Source organism: Parasteatoda tepidariorum, chromosome 6 (assembly GCF_982258835.1).
Source record: "Parasteatoda tepidariorum strain Cologne lab strain chromosome 6, Ptep-v5.0, whole genome shotgun sequence".
NCBI lineage: Eukaryota > Metazoa > Arthropoda > Arachnida > Araneae > Theridiidae > Parasteatoda > Parasteatoda tepidariorum.
In genome coordinates, this window is record NC_141760.1 from 18,114,335 (window position 1) to 18,137,623 (window position 23,289).

A 23,289-nucleotide genomic window follows, 5' to 3' on the forward strand; every position below is an offset into this window, starting at 1 on the left:
CATAAATAATATTTATTATGTTTAACATAGCCTTTAAACATAGATAATATTTATTAAACTAATTTTTAATGTAACTTTTACAAATAACTTGTTATTTTCCATCTTGGGGTTTTCTTACCTCAATTATTAGATGCTCAGTGTAGGAGTAAAATTTTCTTTTCGGGGGGGGGGGGGGATCTTGACCGTATCACTTGATCCAACTTCATTAACCCTTTGATGCAAAATTTTTATTAAACACAATTTTCAAACTTTTTTATTATATTGTATTAATAACGTCAAAAATAAGTGTACAAATATTATGATTAGCATATTAATAATTTATGGCGATGAAATACAGCATGAAACACCCGTGTTTTTTTTCTGCGTTAAAGGTAAAATTTTCCATATATGGCTCACAACCAAACAATGATTTTATTTACACTTCATTGTATTTAAGAGAAACAGTTATTAGTCACTGAAATTGCTTCCTCTCCGCTCTCGTCTCACTATGAGGAAGCCAGGTTCGAATCCCAGCTATGACTGGTTGATACGAATTCTGCTTCTGGCTCGCTTCGACCACAGTGTTGGTATAAAATATCATCAGTGGTCGTCGGATTATTTGTTAGAATTCCCTTGCAGTCGGGCTAACCGTGCGAGATTTCCTCTCCATGAAATGCAAATGCGTTTTAGTTCCATCAAAAAGTCCTCCACTAAGTCTAGTTTGTTTTGACACTTGATTCAAGAGTTCCCTTATCTTCTGAGCTGGGTTCACAATCACAAAGATACGGAGATGAACATTGGTAGCCGTAAACTCGGAATTGGGTCGGCTGTTCAAGGCTGGTTGTGAAGTAAAATATATCCTACAATAATTTATAATTATTCGAGGTCTTTGAGGTATTCTTGAAAGTTAATTTTAACCTTTTCTCTTAAATCTGTGTAACGTGACGATAAACGTCACATTATTTTATGTTCGTGCAATTATCCATTTGACGCACTCTTTCTATTAAACACATTTTTCATACTTTTTTCATTCAGGCCAAAATAAATGAAAATTATTAGATTTAATATTTTAATAATTTATAGTCATGAAATACAGCATGAAGCACCCGTGTCTTTTTACTGCGTACTGCTCCCGGCTTGCAGCGATTACAGTGCGGACGTAAAATAACCTCAGTGGTAGACGGACGAAAATAAGTTAGAATGCCCTTGCTGTCGGGCTCACCATGGGAGGAATTCGTTACTTTCCTTTCCATGTAAGGCAAGGCAAATGCGAGTAAGATTCATTAAAAAGCCCTCCACAAAGGATGGTTTGTCCCCAATGCTTGATCCGTGAGTTCCCTTGTCTTCTAGGTTTGGTTCAAAATTGCAACGCTACGGAGTTTGATCATTGATAGTTGTAAACTTAGAATCAGGTCGGCTGTTCAACACTGGCTGTAAAATAAAATAAAATATATTCTTTTAATTTATTAGTTTTTTTTATAAAAAAATAAGTAGTATAATTATGCAAATATTGAGTACAGATAATGTTTTGATGACAGATAATGAGTCAATGTTTTTACCTTATAAATAACTTTATATTTAATTTATATTTTTATAAGTTATTTCTTAATTTGAAAAAAAAAATTCACTTTTGAAATACTACTACAAAAGTAATAAATAGAGAACTAGATACAGTTTAAATACCACAAATTTTTCAGAAGAAAAATAATCAAACAGAAATCAATAAATTTCTTATTCTACACATTGCTTTTAAGAAAGGTGATGTTAAGTGTACTAGATGATACAGGATCTATAATATTTTGTTCTCAACACTTTGCTAAAACTTACTGTTATAGATAAAACTAAATTATATTTTATGAACAGTCATTAAATTATAGCGCAGCTGCTGAAAAGTAATCAAAGTTATCAAGGTTGTCTTCCGTATGTGCCGCGCTCGGCAAAATTGAAATTGGTGTCATAAGCGAGCAGTCGTGGCCGAGTGGTTAAGGCGATGGACTTGAAATCCATTGGGGTCTCCCCGCGCAGGTTCGAATCCTGCCGGCTGCGTTACTTTTTTTTTTATGAATCTATGATTTTGTAGTTATACATAGGTAATATTTATTAACTAAGTCCCCTTTTTTGTTCTTTGCTTCCTATTCGTCGTCATCCATTCACCCTTCCCTCCTATTGGCCGTTGCTCTAACCTCCCCTTGTGACGTCACCTTTCTCTGTATTTACCCTGTTTTCTCTCATTTCTTTCTGTTGCACTGATGAAAGTTGCCCTTTGAGCATCCGAAATAGCTGTCTGCATTAAATATTTTTTGTGCTCTTTAACGTTGTTTACCTTAGTTTGTATTTTAGCACAAAGGTCGCCCACTTGTGTATCTATGTTTAACATAGCCTTTAAACATAGATAAAATTTGTTAAACTAATTTTTAATATCACTTTTACAAATAACTTGTTATTTTCTATCTTGGGGTTTTCTTACCTCAATTATTCGGTTAGCACAGTGTAAGCGTAATTTTTTTTTGGGGGTGGGGTGGGGGTGGAGCGAATCTTGAGCGCATCACTTCATCCTACTTCATTAAGCCTTTAGTGTAAAATTTTTATTAAAATTTTTTTTCAAACTTTTTCATTATTTTGTATTAATTAACGTCAAAAATAAGTGAAAAAAATATTATAATTATCATTTTAATAACTTATGGCTATGAAATACAGCATGAAACACCCGTGTTTTTTTCTGCGTTAAAGGTAAAATTTTCCCTATATGACTCTCAACCGGAAAACGATTTTTTAAATTTGCACATGATTTTATTTAAGAGAAACAGTTATTAGTCATTGAAATTACTTCCTTTTCGCTCTCGCCTCCTAATGAGGTACCCAGGCTCGAACCCCAGCCGTGACTGGTTAATACGAAATCTGCTTCCAGCTCGCACCGACCACAGTGCTGACATAAAATATTCTCAGTGGTAGCCGGATTATGGGGTAGAATTCCATTGCCTTCAGGCTAACCGTGAGAGATTTTCTTCTCCATGAAACACCAATACGGGTTAGCTGCATCAAAAAATCTTCTCTTGAAATCTTATTTTGACACTTGATTCAAGAGTTCCCTTGTCTTCTGAGCTGGGTTCACAATCACAAAGATACGGAGATGAACATTGATAGCCATAAACTCGGAATCGGATCGGCTGTTTAAAGCAGGTTTTGAAACAAAATATATCCTACAGTAATTTATAATTTTTCGAGGTCTTTGAGGTATTCTTGAAAGTTAATTTCAGGCTTTACTCGTAAGGCTGTTTAACATGACGATAAGCATCACATTATATTATGTCCACGCACTTATCCCCTTGACACACAATTTCTATTAAACACAGTTTTAATTATTTTGTGTTAACTCGGGTCAAAATAAATGAAAAATATTATACTTAGTATTTTAATAATGCAAAATATAATACAACCAACAATAATTTTTCAACTACCTGCTATATACTACCTGTCTGAAAACAATACTAATGAGTAGCTTTATTTAAAAATATCATTTTTGGTAAAAATATGGTTTATTACTAGAGTGTCAAAGGATTTTTTAACTTTCAAAAAATGCTATATCCTAAAAACATTTTTTCTTTGTCTTTGCCTAATCGTTATTCAACAATGGTTTTTAAAACATAAAAGTTTTTTTTTTCTTCTTTCTTTTTGTAAATGTTAAATTGGGACGCTGCAAACTGAATTTAATAATTTATTCTTTTGAGCCGAGGTGACTCAGGGGATAGAGAGTCTGCCTCCCAAGTAGATGAACCAGGTTCGAATCTGACACGAATTCGTTTCCCGGCTTGCAGCGTCCACACTGCTGACGTAAGACATCCTCAGTGATGGACGGAGCATGGGTTAGAATACCCCTGCTGTCGGGCTTACCATGGGAGGTATTCGTAGCTTTCCTGTCCATGTAAAGCAAATGCGAGTTAGTTTCATTAAAAAACCCTCCACACTGGCTGGTTTATCCCACTGCTTGATCATAAGTTCCTTTGTCTTCTGGGTTGGGTTCTGAATAGCAAATCTACGGAGTTGAACATTGATAATTGTAAACTTAGAATTGGGTCTGTTGTTCAATGGTTATAGAATAAAATGAAATTTAAAATTTTATTTTCTTTTTATATAAAAAAATAGTGCAAGTATGCCAATATTGTGTACAGATGAGTAACTCATTGTTTTAACCTTGTTGGTAACTTTATTTAATTTATATTTTTATAAGTTACTTCATTATTTAGAAAAAAATTCAATTACAAATTATAACTACAAAAATAATAATTACAGAACTATATATAGTTAACATGCCATAAATTTTTCAGGAAAAAAATCAAACAGAAATCAATAATGTTCTTATTCTTATTTTCTACCTAGACTTTGTACGAGGTACTTTTGATAAAGATAATGTTAAGTGTATATGATGATACAGGATCTGTAATATTTTGTTCTAGACCCTTTGCTGAAACCTGTTATAGACAAAACTACATTTTATTACATAAACAGTCATTAATAAATTATCGGTCGGCTGCTGAAAAAATAAACATTTCATGTTGTGTTCCGTTTGTGTGGCACTCCACAAAATTGAAATCTTTATGAAAATTGAGCAGTCGTGGCCGAGTGGTTAAGGCGATGGACTTGAAATCCATTGGGGTTTCCCCGCGTAGGTTCGAATCCTGCCGGCTGCGTTACTTTCTTTTTTAATCTATGATTTTGCAGCAATGAACATGGATAATATTTATTATGTTTATCATAGCCTTTTAACATAGATAATATTTATTAATCTAATATAACCGAATGCGTTACTTTTTTTTGAATCTATGATTTCGTAGTTATAAGCATAGATAATATTTCTTATGTTTAACATAACCTTTAAAACATAGATAATATTTATTAAACTAATTTTTAATTCAACTTTTACAAATAACCTGCTATTTTCCATCTTGGGGTTTTCTTGCCTCAATTATTTGGTGAGCAGTGTAAGTGTAATTTTTTTTTTTTGGGGGGGGGGGGGCGAATCTTGCCTCCTGATGAGGTACTTGGGCTCGAATCCCAGCGGTAACTGGTACATACACGAAACCTGCTTCCGACTCGCACCGGCCACAGTGCTCACGTAAAATATTCTCAGTGGTAGTCGGAATGTGGGTTAGAATCCCATTACCTTCAGGCTAACCGTGAGAGATTTTCCTCTCCCTGAAACGCAAATACAGGTTAGTTCCATCAAAAAATCTTCCACGAAACCTGGTTTGTTTTGACTCTTGATTCAAGAGTTCAATTGTCCTGTTGAGCTTTGTTCTCCATCACAAAGATACAGAGATGAACATTGATAGCCGTAAACTCGGAATTAGGTTGGCTGCGTTCAAGCCCGGTTGTAAAGTAAAATATATCATACAGTAATTTATAATTATGTCAGGTCTTCGAGGTATTTTTGAAAGTTAATTTCATAGCCTTTTCTCGAAAATCTGTTTAACCAGACGATAAACGTCACATTATTTTATGTTCATGAATTATCCATTTGGTGCGCGGTTTCTATAAAACACATTTTTCATAATTTTTTCATTATTTTGTATTTATTTATACAGGCCAAAATAAATGAAAATTATTAGATTTAGTATTTTAATAATTTATGGTTATGAAATACAGCATGAAACACCGGTGTCTTTTTGCTGCATTAAAAGTAATGCTCCCGGCTTGCAGCGACTACAGTGCTGACGTAAAATAACCTCAGTGGCAGACGGACGAAAATGGGTTAGAATGCCCTTGCTGTCGGGCTCACCATGGGAGGTATTCGCTTCTTTCCTTTCCACGTAAGGCAAATGCGAGTTAGTTACATTGAAAAGCCTTCCACAAAGATTGGTTTGTCCCAATGCTTGATCCGAGAGTTCCCTTGTCTTCTGGGTTGGGTTCAAGTTATTTCTCAATTTAAAGAGCATCAATTCTAAAATACTATTACAAAAATGATGAATCGGGAACTAGATATAGTTTAAATACTATAAAGTTTTTCAGAAGAAGAAAAAATCAATCAGAAATCAATAAATTTCTTATTTTTATTCCGTACCTAGACTTTGTACACGGTACTTTTTTAAAAAAAGATATCTATAATATTTTATTTTCAACACTTTGCTGAAACTTACTGTTATAGATAAAACTAAATTTTACTACATAAACAGTCATAAATAAATTATCGCGCAGCTGCTGAAAAAGTAATCAAGGTTATCAACCTTTTGTTCCGTATATGCGGAACTCCGCAGAATAGGAAATCTTCATGATAAATGAGCAGTCGTGGCCGAGTGGTTAAGGCGATGGACTTGAAATCCATTGGGGTTTCCCCGCGCAGGTTCGAATCCTGCCGGCTGCGGTACTTTTATGAATCTAAGATTTTGTAGTTATTGAATCTTTTGATATCCATAATATTTATTAAACTAATTTTTAATTAAACTTTTAAAAATAACCTGTTATTTTGAATCTTACGGTTTTCTTACCTCAATTTTCAGTGTAAGAATAACTTTTTTTTTTCGGGGGAGGGAGGTGAATCATGAGCGTATCACTATTTAACCCTTGGACGTAGAATTTTTATTAAACATATTTTCCACCCTTTTTGATTATTTTTTATTAATTTACGTCAAAATAAGTAAAAAAATATTATATTTAGCATTTTAATAATTTATAGTTATGAAATACACCATTAAACACCGGGTGCTTTTTTCTGCGTTAAAGATAAAATTTTCCAAACAAGGCTCAACAATGATTTTTCAAATTTGCACTCATTTAGATCTAGAGAAACAGTTATTAGTCATTGAAATTACTTTAATTTACAAAATCTATTATTGATAAATTTTTGAATATGAATAAATAGAAAAATTTTCAAAAAACTTTTTTTGGATTTTATGTTTTAATGCAAATATATTTCCGATAATCTATCAGAATTTTTTAAAAATAATTATTGGACTGTTTTTTATAATAAAAAAATAAATAAAAAGGACACCGGAGTCTCATCTGCCTTAAAGAGATCGAAGTATTTCCTAGCAATTTTTAATTATTTTCTTACTTATTACGTTTTTGATTAGTATTCCAAAATAAAGGCTTAAAACTAAACTGGTGTTTTATTTTTTTATAAAACAGTACTTCAGGGGTATTACCTCATTAAGCAATATTTTATGATAAACATATTTAAGTCGGTCATTAATCGTTTTACTGATATTAAACAGTAAATAATTATTTTTATTACAAACTTTAGTATAACTTTATCCAGTCAACATTAATAATTATTATTATAATGAATGAAAAATTATAAAATATTTGGAATTAACTTTTGACACTGTTACTTAGTAATCTCTTTGGTGAAAAACGTTTAAAGAGTTTTAATAGTATTCGAAAAATAAATAGGAATTAATAAAACAAAATTATAGATAAAGTTTCAATGGTAATTCAGAAAAATATTAAGTTTGAATTTCGCCTCAATTGAATCGGAAATGTGTTAAAAAAATTTGTATGAATGCAATGAAACATTTTGAGATCTTCCAACTGAATATTTTTTAATTCAAATGTAATATCTGTTTACGTCAACAACTAATAAAAAAAAGATTACTACAATCATGGGTTATAATAACAGGAGGAAGTTTCCCTGTAGTATTATCTAGTTTCAGTTTATTATTTGATTAAAGTTTTTTTTAAATCAATATTTTATCTCTACATTTTTTCTGCCGTCAACGCTTAGTTCAAAACTTTGAACTTTTTAAATTTATTTAACAAAGAAATAATTATTTATTTTAAAAAGCTTACAATTAAGGGAATATAAATAAAAGATTTTTTTTTTTTTGCTGTTTCAAATCAGTCAGCTCCAGTCAGACACATCGACTTTACGAAAAATGTTTACAGTTCAGAAAATCAGCAATAATTTTTAATGAATAAGGTATAAAGCACGAAACATATCCATTTCACAGCTTCAAAATTATTTAAAATGCATATCTTGCTTCGTTAGATATTATCGCTTAGTAATCAATTCGCGTTCAGATGATAAGCTTTCGTCTTAAATAACACTTCACTGCAAACAATTGGGAAAAGATTACTGGTGGGTGGGGTGGTAGAGGGACGAAAGAAGGGTCTTTCCCTTTTTCATAACCGAAGGAGAACAGATTTGGCGCATTATCTGTATTACAGTTAAATGAAGTAACTTCGACTGGTGCTGAAATCTAAGTGTATCACAAACCATGAAAATCTTTTAATTTGATAATGGCTATTTTTGTTTTGTAATAAATTTAGTTATTTCGAATTTCACAAAAATGAAGATTTATTTATTTATTTTAACGAACTTGATAACTGGTAATAATTTGATTTCTAGAATCAACTTTCAAATTTTGTTTCAGGGACTTGCATTTAAATGTATGGTAATTTACATTTAATTACATAGCATTACAAGACTAAGCAAATAGAGAAAATTGAACTACATTTTAAAACTGAATTGTACTAATTTAAGGTATCCGACTATTTTTGAAAACTTTTTTTTGAAATATTAATATAAAATCTAAAAAAAAAAAAAAAATTTATTTGTTTTATTGCGTGTAAAAACTTATGAAACTAGCAGAAACAATTGTCACAATTCTTATTTTTACTTTCACTGCCATTTTTAGGCAAAAATAAGGATTTTTTTTTTTTGGATATACGCTAAACACTGTAAAAAAATTTTATAGTATGAAACAATATATTCTTTAGGGATTTTATTTAGAAGGCTGTCAACTATGTCTCGAACTATTATCGTAAAAGCAAGAGCATATACTAATGAGTTAAGGATCAATGTAGTTAAAAAAGCAAATTTTAAAAAATTGTCTTTGCGAAAAATATGCATAAAAAATAGAATTCTGCTTTTTTTCTCTTAGTCAGTAGTTCAAAATATGCGTGCTATAATCATAAACACTTATGACAAATTGTAGACAATTATTTTAAAAATACCATGAGATATAGTGTTTAATGTTAGTGTATAAAATGTGAAAAACCTGATTTTGAGATAAACGCATTTAAAGAGTTCACTAGTCTATTCACTGTTATCAATTTGCACAAAATCTACTATAACTTTGTAAATAATTGTAGTACAAACAAAAGTAAAGTATTTTTAGAAAGTTTGAGTAATACAGGGATTGTAAATTTATAATAAACTCAATTTCGAACATTTTGATCAAAATCATGTTTTTGAGCTGGCATCATAATCAAACTATCATATCAAAAATTTATTTTCCACTCTCCTAATGAAAAATCATTAACATACTATGACCACCGTCCAGTTTTCATAGTATAATGGTTGCCTTAATAATGAGCTATTTATTATTGGAAAATAATGACTGACTTCTTTGAAAGTCCTATTCCTCTCTTTTCAAATTAATAAATATTTAAAGATCTATTTTAATAAATGAGGAATTTAAAGTAAAAGAAGTTTAATGCTTAATATTTTTTATTTTTTAAAATATCCTCATATGTTGATTATATCATTCGAAAATATAAACATGAATGGATGTAATAAATTTTGAAAAAATTTAAATGATTTAAAAGAAAATATTTCTCTAATGACAACAAATAAATAAAAGAGAGAAAAAAGTGTTCTTGCATTGTCGGTTACTTGTTATTTTTACTTAAAATGCAATAGTGACGGAATTTCTGAGTATATTTTTTAGGGAAAATATGGAACAGATTAATTGAGATAATGAAGTTTACTGTTCTAAAAATTAAAATCTGAGAGTTTTGTGAGAAATCCATTTTGAAGACATATTTATTAGTTAGGACAAAAATAAATAAATAAAAGAAAAATAAATAAATAAAAAATAAGTAAATAAAAAAATAAACGAAAAAGGAAATAAAAATTTAACAAATAAATAATAATAAATAAATGAAAATAAATAGATAAAAACTGAATAAACAAAAAGTAAATGAATAAAAAAATTAATCCGCAATTCATTCTTTTAGTTGTCATTTATCCAAAATCTGATCGTCCCGCAGTGGACTGATCGTTAAGACACGGTTCCCAGCAGACAACCGAAGTCAAGCATCACTGGCTGCTGTCGGTGTGCGGGTGGGTGACCTCTTGGATCAGTCTGCGTAGGGACGGAAGGTGTGCGGTATTGGTCCTCTTTAAACTGTTCTACTGTAAAGTGCTCGACTTCGCGTGCAGGTCGTCGGGCTACCGAAGCGGGGGTGCCATCTCCTCTGTAGAGGATCAAAATTGTGATGGCATGTCTTCGGATCATCCTCAGGGATGTTTCCCAGACCGTCGCCAATAGCCCATTGTGCAGCTCTAGTGCGACGTAAATGAACTACAACAGCAACAACTTAATCTGATCAACATTATTTCCACGAGCACGCAAACCTGCAAACGCCAATCAAAGACAACATATTAATACCCTTCATTTTGAGGATAAAGGATCTAAACCCGCCAAAAAATAAAAGGATGGTTATTCAGCCCAAGTACGTTATTGTGTCTCATGTCATAACTTAAATGTATCATCCGCACTAATTAAGAAATACAGAAATTCAAAATTTATTCAGAAATTCGCATCCATCGAAAAAAAGGTATAGTTATTCCAAGAAAGTACTTTTTTGTGTTCGATTTACTTAACTTAAAATATCGTCTGAACTAATTAATTAACGTATTTGAAGTCAACCCCGTGAACCCATTAAGTTTGAGTCCTAGTGAGTAAAAATTCGGTCATAAGTTCAACAGTCATTCAGAGAAATTATTTGCTGTTATTTTTGAGCACTGTACATACATCTTGTCTATATACACAATTCTTTTCAATGATCAATAAAATAATAGAATTATTATATTTTAAGCAAATTAAAGCAAATTTTTATTTAAATTATTTTGATATCTGAAAGAAAAATTTTTCTTTTTGAAGAAAACATAAATATTGCAAGAAATCTGGAAATTTTGGCTGCTAGTCCCAAGTTTCTTAGGTCTTAAAATAAATAAGCTGCATAAAATAATATTTAAAAAACATTCCAGCGAGCCTGGAGAAGTAAGAGAGTATCTTTCGACTTTCGGAAAACTAAAACGGAGCCATAATCTAAAAGTTCGGCGATTTATTAACGCTCGTTAGTAATTGCAACCCTACGCATTATATGAACGTTGCTGTGTTTCGGGTACGGACAGCGGTTTTTGCGATACGTAAGTTCCGTATAGTCTCTTTCTATTCTATTTGTAATTGAATATTTGTCCTATAGTATAATTAATAAAAAAACTGCATGGTTTTCAAATAATTGTAGAAATTTTAACATACATAAAAATTTAATTCTCAATAATATTAGTAAAATTTTTGCTTCAGAGAACATTGAAATTATGGTGAGTATTAATTTATTTTATTATTAAGATCATATTTATTCTAAATATTTTAATGTAGCATGCTAATCCATTATTTGTATGTTTTCCACTTTTTTGTTCTTTTGATGTAAATGATTAATAGAATAACATATGAAAGTTTTTAAAGCCGGGTGATGCAGAATTGGCTAGTTTAACAGTTATTTTTTTTTAAAAATCGTACTTGATTTTTTTACTATTTTTTTTAAAAAACTTTTTATAATTAATTTTTTTTATTGTACTCAGAATTGTTCGATTCAAATCTAATCAAATTATTTACTTAATAATTTAATTTTTAATTACTTATGTAAATATTTACACTTAATATTTTAATGAATAGAACCTACTGAAAAGATATTAAATTTTTTAGAACAATATTTTCAATGTTGAGTGTAATTTCTAATGTTTACCTTAAATGTGTAATTTTTAAATGTTTACGTATCTTTTTCTACAGCAAAAATATCTGCATAAAAATAAAAATAAGAGTAAAGCTAAGGTTAAATCGTGTCTAAAAAAATGCTTAAAATAAAATTGAGCATCACTATATCTATGTTCTGATAGCTTTTAAAATGAGTTAAATAATGTTATTCTTGAACAAGTGAAGGAGAAAAAAATGAGCATTTTTTCTTATCTCGTTAAAGATATTAATGCTACAATCGAAATCATATATGAGAATGAGGTGATATTTTGTACTTTATTTTTTATTCTATTGTTAAAATTTCCTAAAAATTAAAGAAAAAAATGATTTTTTTTTTTTATAATCGAACCATCACTGTTTTATATGGAGTCTCTTTGTCATGGTCACATACACTCTTGTTTTTTTTTTCTATTATTTTCAAGTATTTTTTTAATTGAAAAGTGTATTACCTTAAATGTTTCATATTAAAATTGGCATTGATTCGATAAATGAAAAAAGATATCATTTTAAGAAATTCAATTAACACTAATATATTAAATTGTATATTGTTAAATATGTAAATGATATTAATGTAAATAATACTTAAATATAATATTTTCATTTTTTTTTTAATTTGGAAAAACAAAAATATCTCCCTGTGCAACAAGGAATATCACACAGGGCCCGAAGTGATAACAGAGGTACAGCATAGTAGCATAAAATGTTTACATTATATTAAAAAACAAAACGACCCAATTTTGGGCTTATAACTTCTGATATTCAACAGCGTAGCCTTGTAATTTTCAATCCAATTCAGAAGACAAGGGTCAAGTGCTGGGAAAAATTTGCCTTCGTAGAGGACTTTTTGATGGAATTAACTCGCGTTTGCATTACATAGAGAGGAAAAGCATGAAAACCTCTCACGTTTAGCGTATCGGCAAGGCGACTCTAACCCTTGATCCGTCTACCACAAGATATTTTACATCAGCACTGTGCTCGGTGCATGCTGGATGCGGAATTTGTATCTACCAGCCATCGCTGGGATTCGAATCCAGTTCACCTCATTTGAAGGCGAAAGCTCTATCCCCTGAACCATCACGGTTCCATTCAATAATAATTCTAAAAAGTGCAAGATTACCTGCCGCTACTCGCCGCGTGGCGATTAAATAAAATTAAGTGGCCACCAAAAAATTTATCATTCGGCTACGCCTCTTTTTGTCATTTGACACTCCATCCTCACCACTCTTTAGTTCCTGGAAATGCACCAGATCATTAAAACTTTTATTTTTAATAACTTCTGTTTATTTGTAATTAATATTATTTAGCCAATGTATGCTCGATATTGGCCAATGTAGGCCCAATATAAGTCATTCTAGGACCAATGTTAAAAAATCTAGTCATCCCAATATTGGTCCCTCGGTACATGTTCTTATAGGACCCATTTCGAGCCAATTTTGGAGCCAACTGGAGCCAAGGTAAAATTTTTGCTAGGGGGAGATTTAGCTGTAATAATTACTAAAACGAAAATTATGGCGCCCGTTGATCGGTTTAGGTGCGCCCACTGCTTGTACCCAACGAAAAATTATTTCAGTTTCCCCTTTTCCCAAAATGCTATGCAAATACGTACTGAAGTACGCTGGCTCAGTAAAGGCAAAATACTTGATAAATTTCTGCATTTAATTGAAGAAATAAAAAATTATCTTGCAGACAGAAATCAAATATGTTTAAAACTAAGAGATCCTCTTTGGCTATCAGATTTGTTTTTCATAACGGACATAATGGAAAAACTAAATAATTTAAACTTAGAGCTGCAGGAAAAGGACAAACATAGTACAGCAAGAATGATAGGGGCTATAAACTCGCTCAGAGCTAAGCTAGTTTCGTGGATATCACATTTGAAAATGAAGTCTCTTGTGCATTTTCCAAACATGAAAAAAGTGATAGGTGACAGTGAAATTGACTTATCAACATTTGTCATAAACCTCCAATTGCTTCAAGATGGATTTGAAAAGCGCTTTTAACAATTTAATATCATCGAGCCTTTAATCACCTTTTTTCGTAAATCCTTTTACCAATCAAATAAACGTAACCGAAATAGCAACATACATTTCAGAATTTCTTCAAGAAAGGCGAGAAGAAGTGGAGATAGAAATTTTGGATCTTCAGAATGACATTATCCTCAAAACTATTATATCAGATTCTGGAAATACTGGAATATAGTTGACAGAAATAAATTTCATTCTTAAAAAGCGCAGCTTATAAAACATTTGGTACCACATACATATTTGGTACCACATACTTGTGTGAATTATTGTTTTCGACAATGAATATCATAAAATAAAAATATAGATCCCGACTTAAAAATGAACACTTTGACAATTGCTTGTGAGCAGGAATTTCATCCTACTCTCCCAATAATGAAGCGCTGGCCAGTGAAATGCAATGCCAAAGATCACATTGACTGTATTTTATATATTTTATAAATAATTTTTATACTTCGTATATTTTGAAAGCAATTTAGTAATTTCGTATATTTTGAAGCAATTTTGTAATCACTTATTTTACACAAGAATATTAATACTAATTATATTCATATGTGAAATAAATTTTTTAAAATTAAATGTTTCGTGCATTATATGTATTGTGTATTATTACCTTTGTCTACCAATTATATATTTATCTTGAAAAAATAAATGGTGCCCGCCATTCGACCGATATTCTGGTATTTGCTCTTAAGTACAGAAAGGTTGGGGACCCCTGGCCTAGTGTTTAAAATTCCAAAATTTAAATAAAAAATTTAAAAAAAAATAATTAACATTTGATAATTAACGAGAGAATTATTAACTGTTAGTAAAAAAATACCACACCACTTACATATCAAATGTCGTGGTGGCAGAAATGAGATGGACTCGGGTTCCAGTCAAGCTACTCAAAATTATTTAATTTTTATTAATGATATTTATTTAATTTATAATTTTACAATGATGGGAGGAAAAATTATTCCGAGCAACGCATATGTTCATTATCTGAGTATCCGTCTTTGGATAGGATTTAACACTAGAAAGACGGGAAATTAGTATATACCTATATTGCCTAAAAGCAGTCAAAATGACAGGATTGTGAATGCGTAAATAAATTTGTTTAAAATTAATTTTTAACATTTTTTATATTATTTACAGTTATTTAACAAGTTATTAGTAAATATTACCAAAAAAAAAATTATATGTTGTACAAAAAGTCACAAAATTCTAGGAAATTGTGTCATTATAGACATCATTGTTTTTCTAATTGAAATTGAAAGCAGTCAAAATGACTTCCTTAGGCAATCTAGTGTTAACTCATTCGCAGGCTTCGATAAAATGAAAAGATTTCTGTGATCACAAAATCTCACAAAACTTCCTGCATACTTTGTTCAACTCTTGTAGATACTATCAACCTTTTCGTCATTTTGGCGAACTGTGTTTAAAAATCACCGATTGGTGTAAAAAATTTTAATATTTATAGAACTCTATATTGTTTTTTACCACAGGGATGAATTTGGTAACCCCTCCAAAAAACCAGTGAATAGAAATACAAAATTGTTATATGCAAAAACATATTTTAAATTATTGAAAAAATACCTGAAATTTGAGCAAGACGAAAGTGAAAATAGGAAGCTTTTATCTGCAGAATGTCATCAAGGTTTTAATAAAAATATCGTGCGAGATTTTATTCATTTATTTAAAATAAGGGATTATGAATCTCAATGCCTGATATTTAAATCACGTGAATACGAATCTCGACATTTATTTTTAAAAACGCGTGAATACAAATCTGATGATTGATTTCAAAATTGCATAATTACTAAAGTCGATATTTGATTTTAAAAATCGCGTTAATACGAATCTCGATATTTGATTTTAAAATCGCGAGAGTACGAATTTCTACGCCTAAATTTAAATTACCATGAATACAAGAGTCAATGTTTCATTTTAAAATCGTGTGAATACGAATTCTGATTTGTAATTTTTAAGTCACTTGAGCACGAATCGCAATAGTGGCCTTTGAATTGCATATGAATACGATATTTGATATAAAAGCATGAAAATACGAAGCAGTATGAGCGATATTAAATCACGTAAATGGGAATCACGATTTTAAATCATCTGAATAATTTTTATAGTTAATATCTATGAAAAGAGACAAAAACTAGCAACTTTTTATAACACATTTCTATAGGGCCGGGATGGCCTGGTTGGTAGGGCACCGGGCCCATGTCCAAGAGTTCGTAGGTTTGATCCCAAATCGGCTAAAGGCTCCCCGTGTAGTAAATGGTGACTGATGCACATTAAATCTGTCGAATCGCGAAGTCCTCCATGTTCCCATAACAAATCAATACCTCTGAGAGTTTAAGGAGTTTCCTTGTCTTCTGGATTGGTTCAAAATTACAAGGCTACGGAGTTGAACATTAGTAGTCATAAACCCAGAATTAGGTCAGCTGTTTAACGACGGATAAAATAAAATAAAATTACATGACATTTCAATATTAAATTGTTATTTGCATGTTAAGTTGAAATATATATTAATGTATAAGCTTATTATAAATCTTCAGTTATTCTTCTTAATTATGTTACTATGCTTATGGAAGGAAACTGGATATTGTTTAATGATAATATAATGATTGTTCAACAATGTTTCATGGCTATGTCTTATAATAGCTTAAATACTTTAAATTTAGAGCGTAAATTATTATTCAACTTTTGTTTTAAATAACCTCGCTTCCACCCCCCATTCCCCACAAAAAAAAACCCAGTTTATATAATAAACAGTTAAATATTTGTCTCTTCAAGTTGGGAAAATAACCAATTTTTATTTTATTTTTTTAAATCTGAGTATATACATTGTGGAATTATGATCACAGAATGGAAATTTACCTGATTCTTAAATCATGTAACTTCTTCTTAGATCTATACAAAATATGTAAATTATTTTAAAAAATATTTTATATTTAATTTAATTTAAGCTGTTAAGTTATGTAGCGATTGTTATGCAAACTGTTCTTCGTAAAAATTGATAAAAAAGCTTTCGATATGCATGCATTGGTCAATTGTAGTTTTTAACAAATTAAAAGTGCACTGTATTGAAAATGAAAATTTTTATTTCCTTTTTCTGGGGTTTGTTAAAAACAATATTTGTCTCTTCAAGTTGGGAATCAATGGTTTAGAATCTTGTAAATTCATTCCAAACAAACTTTTTTTTAAAATTTTTTTTTTATTACCCCACTTTTTTATTACCCCACTTCTTTACCCCAATGCTTATTGCTTATTAATGTTCATGCTTAATTATTGTTCATATTTTTTTTTAGGATCTGCAAAACAGCTTGATCAAAAACTTAAACAAAGTTCAGATTACGTGGAATGGAATCAGGTTAGATAGAGATCACTGTCTCGCTAACTTTAAAAAGTGGCGTATTTGTAGGCAGCGTACACTCACGGCGCTTGCGAGGTTTCAGTATAAATTTGATAACATTAACTTACACAGCAGTTATGCCCGGGCTGTAGGAAATGGAGCTACCCTATTAGGAGGCTTAGCAACAGTAGTCGGTTTTGGCTTGTCCTTCTCTAAAGATTGGAATCCTATTGGAAAAGAATTGATGAAATATGGCTCTACCGTTGGTAACGTGGGTATGTTTGATTTAAAATTTATTAAACAGCCTTTAAGGCCGAGTTTTCAAAGGCAGTGTCGCCATATGAAATAATACTTTTTGTTGAATAATATGCTTTTAACAAGGGCGCCGGCAGGGGGGTGCAAGGAGGTGCACTTGCACCCCCTGACTTTCTTTTTAAGCTATTAGAGATACAGAAAAACAATTTCGTTATAAAATTTTTTTATTAAAACAAATAATTAGGTAATTATTGATACATTGCAATTAAAAAATTTTTTAAATCAAACAAGAATTGTACTCGTCTTGTTTGCTGTTCAAATCTGTTTATAACTGTTTCAATGAATTCTGAGTCATCTTTGATTCTTTTCTTATGCACAAACTTGGCAGATATCTAAGCTATATTTTTAAATTTCATTTTACAAAACATAAATAATATTATATTTTCTATTAGTTATTTTGTTTAAGAAAGTTGTATAATACAAACTGACTTCTCACAACTGTAAAACTTCATCAACACAATAAATACCAATGTAAAGCGTGCACAAACACGTTAGTATATGAAACTATTGTTTGTAGTTATTTGTGTTTCAATGCCAGCGCCATCAATACAGTTTCTCGTGGCAAAATTTGCAAGTACAAGGAACTGTTTCAAGTACTTTTTTTTTTAAATATCTTGTTAACAATGAAGAAATGCATCTTGAAAAAAATGAACAGATGAAAGTATATGTAATAACAAAACAAAATGTAATATAAAAGTATTTTAAAAATATGGGGGGGGGGTAGTTTGTTAGAGGGGTGTTACCCAAGTTCGAAAAGAAAATCAATCAAGGAATTATTTGTAACATCAAACATTTGCAAACAATTTTATTGTTACTAAATATTTCCAAACAAAAACTAACTCAGATCATTTTCAAATGCTAATACGTATATATCCCATATGTACAAATTATTATTTACTTCAGGTTTAAAATTTAGAAATACGAAATCATATTTTCAATAAAATGCAATTAAAAATACAAGGCACAATATTCTCCAAATCCCGCAAAAACTATTAAAAATAAAAAGGCACATTTATCTTAAAATCTACTGAAAGTAATTAAAAATATAAGTAAATTGTTCTTTTAAAATTATTTTAAAATCGAACTCAGAGTTTTTAAATTCAAAGCAAATTATGGACCAAATCCCTTGAACGCCCACCGGTATTGCCGCCAGAACTTGTGGATCAGGTCAACATTCCAGTTTCTGATAATCAGCACGTAATGGCATTAGCCTAGAATGGCATTTAGCACACGTGGTAGCAAACTTTCAGCAATGGGACGACTTGGAAAGGCAATCAGATTCCAAATTAGCGGCTCCGGCCTAACTTCGCTCACCACTTTCGTTCAATAACTTTCTCAGCCATTCTCCACCACCTTTTATCCTCGTGTCCGCAAAGCGAATGAATCTTAGACTGACCTTTTTCCTCCCACGAGCAGTAGCGCAACACCAGTGAACGTCACAAAAAATAGTTCAACAATCACGAATTCAAGCGAAAACAGTCACGAATTAAATAATACTTTATAAAAGTGATAAAACAATACTGCTTAAATATAAAGAAACTCAAATTTATAATTCAGCCAAAAGTTTTATTTAAAAAGACAATAAAAATTAAAATCACCGTCAAGCCAGTAAAGAATATAAAAATACTTTAAATTATTATTATGTAAATACATTAAATAATTAACTTAGAATAGTAAATATGTTCTGTCCTATTAAATTTATAATTGATTTCTTAAACATGTTTTCTCCTCTATTTTTTTTTATTTCTGTATAGTAGGGAGCAAATCGTATGTTTATGTTATTTAATAGTTTTTATATGTTAACTGAAAAGTAACGCACTATTTTACCTTATTACTTAAATATCTGTTAAGTTTTGTTTAATTTTCGGACTATATATTTCCAACTTTTTATCCTATAAAACTAAACTTTTCAAATATTCAAGGTTTTTTTCTTCTTCATAGAAAGCTTTTTAGGTCTTTATAAATACCCCATTATATAAACAATTCTACTATATTACACTTTCTCTGTACGCTTCCCCTTTTTTTTCGCAAGGGGAAGGGAGTGGTTGTGATTTAAAGGAAAATTGAATACCCTAACAGAAAAAAAAAGGTATTTTTCCCAACCAATTTCGAGACAGTAGGACGTATATTTTAGAGTTATAACGGTTTTATGTACAGTACGCAAAAAAAAAAAAAAAAAAAATCATCCTGAATAACGTTTGATCTAATGATCGAATCTTCACGTTCTTCGACTCAATCTTAATGGTTTGAAGGGGTGACCTCAAATATGCTAATTAATAAGTACGATATTTTAAGTTACAAAATCAGACACAAAAACGTACTTTCTCTGAACAAACATACCTTTTTTCGACGGATTCGGATTTTTGACCCCCAAAATAAAGAGCCTTGTCGCAATCTGGGAAATGTGGTCTCCATAATTTTGTCAAAAATAGCAAAATAAGCAAAAAGTAAAATTAACATTAAGGGGTCAACCCTTAATGTTAAATTTAGTTTTTGCGTATTTAGTTACATTTCGAGAAATTAAGCGAACTGAAATATTACAATTGATATAATTGATATATAATAATATTTATAAAATTGTTCCATTACCATGCAAAAATTTATTTTTAGTAAATATTTATTATTTTATTTAATAATGGTCTAAAAAACTTGAGTTGTAAGGTATGCAATTTTTTGCATCATTTCTAAGAATATACTTTTACATGTCAAAATACAAATCTTGAGCAAAATCGGTAGAAAAGTTCTTGAAAAATTAAATTTCAAAAAAGTCAGATGTTAAAAATTTGATTTCTCATTAACTTATTCTACCGATTTTGCTCAAGATTTGTACAGCAGAGGAGTTATATGTAAAAAGATTGCTATTTTTATTTTTTATGCATTTCGTCTGAGTTATTTAATCTGTTGAATCGAATTTTGCGTCAATAAGTACTCAAGAAACATTGTCTCACCTGCTATCTAGATAGCAGCAAAATAGCTGCATGAAAATTGTAAATAAGTGCATGTTAATATAGTGCTTTTTATACATAGAAACCTTTGCAACTTCTTGCTCGAAGTATTGTTTTCTGAAGTATTTACTTTCATTTAGCTAGCGTCAATAAGTACTCAAAAAACATTGTCTCACTTTATATTTAAATCTCAGCAAAATAGCTGCATGATAAGTGTGAATAAGTGCATATCAATATAGTACTTTTTATACATAAAAAGATTAGTAACTTCTGGCCAAATCTTCTAGCACGAAACATTATTTCTCCCCCTCACGTATTTGTATTCTTAGAACGCCAGCATGCTATTTCGACGCAAGTTTCATGTTCTTAATTATTTATAGTATGCATAATTTTATGTTTTTTTATTTTATTTAGGTGGGGCTACGACCTTAACTGTGTCTCTTGTGGAATGTGGATTCAATGCTCAAACATTAAATGAAGTCAAAGCAATATTAGAAGAAGATAGGCGACAAACCGAAGAGCTTCTTCATTGGTTTGATAGAAACAAAGATTTGGACACTCATCTTCAAGAAGTATTTGGTTGCGGCTTTGCAAATATCAACGATGTTTTAACAGTTATTCGTGAAGTTTCCATCGTTTATTCAAAAGGTGGTAAAGCTTTGGATAATGTACGATCTTACTTAGCAGCGCTTATTACACAGAACTTCTCAGTATACCGCTTACCAAATTTAAATGATAAGAAATTAGAAACAATTATATATCACGCAAGTTCCAAAGTGAAACTATTACTTAAAGAGTTTTTCGATAGTTCTGCAGTACGATCAGCCACATGGAGAATATATGATTCTTTCAAGAAGAATCCATCAATTTCATTTGACTTATCTAAAATAAGCGTTCGCATTGTGAGTAAGGCAAAATTTCAGCAGTGGCTCTCTGTTTCAGCTGATGGCCGGTCCTTGATACATGATATAGATTTGACGGCGCAAAGCATATTTCGGACAATCAATGTTGCTTTGAGCATTTTGGCCTTTCTTTCATCTGTTGATGATATTAAAAATGGAAAATCGAAATATTCCGAAATGGTTAAAGAAACCCGTAATTATTTGTATTTTGAGTTGGATGAGGTGGAATGTTTGCTCGATAAAATTTTTTCGACATGAATCTTAACAAAGTGCTTACCAATTATTTTTTAAAGGAATTTTGAAGATTCATTAAAAGTTAATATTTTTTCAAGCATATTTTTTTCCCCTCTGTCTATTTAGAAGGTCTTTTAGTATTTCTTTTTAATTTTTCTAATTTTTGATACAAACAAGTTTGAATAGGACGCTTTTCTTGTATCTTGTATATTTTTTAATGTCTTTTGTTTTAGTATGTTAACTTGAAATTGAAGAAAATTTGATAATGGATGCTCTATGTATTAGAAAAGAAGCGGGAGAACTATGTATTTTTTTAAAAAATTTATGCATTTATATGTTCAGCAAAAGTTGTAAAAAGAATAGAAACCCAATGCTTTATGTATCTTAATAATTTTTTTAAATAAAAAATGTATGATTTATCTAACATGTAGATATTCTTGTGTAGTAAACACTGTTGCCATTTACAAATGTTAAATAAAATGAAATACTATTTGTACAATACTAAAATATTTTCAATGTTGAGTTTCTTAAAAAAAGAAAATGTCAAGTTATTTTTTAAAGCACTTAAACAATTTTCTATATTGATAAAAAATTGTCATAACTTATCAGTAATTTATCACGAACGGCTTAGCGATACAATTGCTTTAAAAAAATGTGTATTTATAGTGGTCAACCATTGTTAGAAATTTATTGCTAAACGATCCTTACTTTTAACTCTCCTTGAGAAGCAGGGGCCAATTGCAATAGAGAGCTATTTCTCTTTTTGCGTAATTTGTGTGCGTGTAGGTTGTCTACTTAGTAGATCTTGATCAGGGGTTTCCAACTAACATGACGCCGGAGGCCACAATTAAAAACACAAATCAAATGGCGGGCCGCAACTTTATCAAAATTTTATGTTTGAAGGAACATTTAATATTACTGTCAGATTTTTAACAAGTTGTAGAAAACAAAAGTATTGAATTAACAAATTAAAAAAAGAAATAGATTTTTAAAAATATTTAATTGCATATTAGAAAATTCGGGCTACAGTAGCTTTAATGTGCACCTATGTATTAAACAATTAATGTGCAACAGATTGTTAAGATATAAGACTTTAAAAAGGTTGGTCCTTCATAGTAGAACGCAAAATATTCAATAAGAAAATTGAGGTTTGTCTGCTGCAACCACCAGAGGATAGATATTTACATTTAAAATTTGTGTGTTCGTTCAAAATGAGTGGTTTCAAAAACCGAAAAATTTCTTCGAGAAAATTTCTGATACGCTAAATTATATTCACAAAATACAACAAAAATGAAATAAGCAACATACACGATTATTTTTGTATTTGAATAAATATTTTCTTGGATGCAAAACCTGAGAAATAAATTTTTTTGCACCATTGGTATGTTAAATCTCACAGTAACGGTTTTTATTAATGAGAAAAGTATTTTAAACCCATCTATATTTTTTACGAAAATTGTCAACAAAAAACTGACAACTAATATATTTTAGTTCACAGGCCACAAAAAGAGCTTCGCGGGCCGGATGCGGCCCCCGGGCCGCTATTTGGAAAACACTGATCTTGATATTTTTATTATCATCCTATTTCCCCTACTTGTAAATTTAAACTTTGGTTTCCTTAAACGTTTTTTTTTTTTAGTTTTCCGAAGATTGCTTTTGTATTTTTGTATCAAATTCTGATAAAAAAAATAAACAATACACTATTATCCAACGAATGATAAGATATACCTTGTGTTATGTAGATAAAGACTAAAGACTTGAATAAAGCACAAATGAAAGTAAATAAAT

At 30.4% G+C, this 23,289-nt stretch overlaps 1 protein-coding gene and 3 non-coding genes across 5 annotated transcripts in view; all 4 read left to right on the plus strand.

Moving 5' to 3' along the window:
• Positions 1 to 1,943: 1,943 nt before the first annotated feature.
• TRNAS-UGA (transfer RNA serine (anticodon UGA)) lies at positions 1,944 to 2,025 on the plus strand. The gene has a single exon. It is a non-coding gene; the product is annotated as a tRNA-Ser (tRNA).
• Positions 2,026 to 4,585: 2,560 nt separating this feature from the next.
• Positions 4,586 to 4,667, plus strand: TRNAS-UGA (transfer RNA serine (anticodon UGA)). Its single transcript has one exon. It is a non-coding gene; the product is annotated as a tRNA-Ser (tRNA).
• Positions 4,668 to 6,255: 1,588 nt separating this feature from the next.
• TRNAS-UGA (transfer RNA serine (anticodon UGA)) lies at positions 6,256 to 6,337 on the plus strand. The gene has a single exon. It is a non-coding gene; the product is annotated as a tRNA-Ser (tRNA).
• Positions 6,338 to 11,076: 4,739 nt separating this feature from the next.
• Positions 11,077 to 23,289, plus strand: part of LOC107444351 (uncharacterized) — a 32,925-nt gene continuing 20,712 nt past the window's right edge. The window contains exons 1-3 of one of the 2 annotated variants that reach the window (XM_016058463.4): positions 11,077 to 11,305; positions 17,062 to 17,380; positions 20,780 to 21,925. In XM_016058463.4, coding sequence (XP_015913949.1) covers positions 11,303 to 11,305; positions 17,062 to 17,380; positions 20,780 to 21,525 — 1,068 coding nt within the window. In that variant the 5' untranslated portion in view covers positions 11,077 to 11,302 and the 3' untranslated portion in view covers positions 21,526 to 21,925. Of the gene's footprint in view, positions 11,306 to 17,061; positions 17,381 to 20,779; positions 21,926 to 23,289 lie in introns of those variants that run through there. The other variant, XM_016058465.5, reaches the window with a different exon arrangement.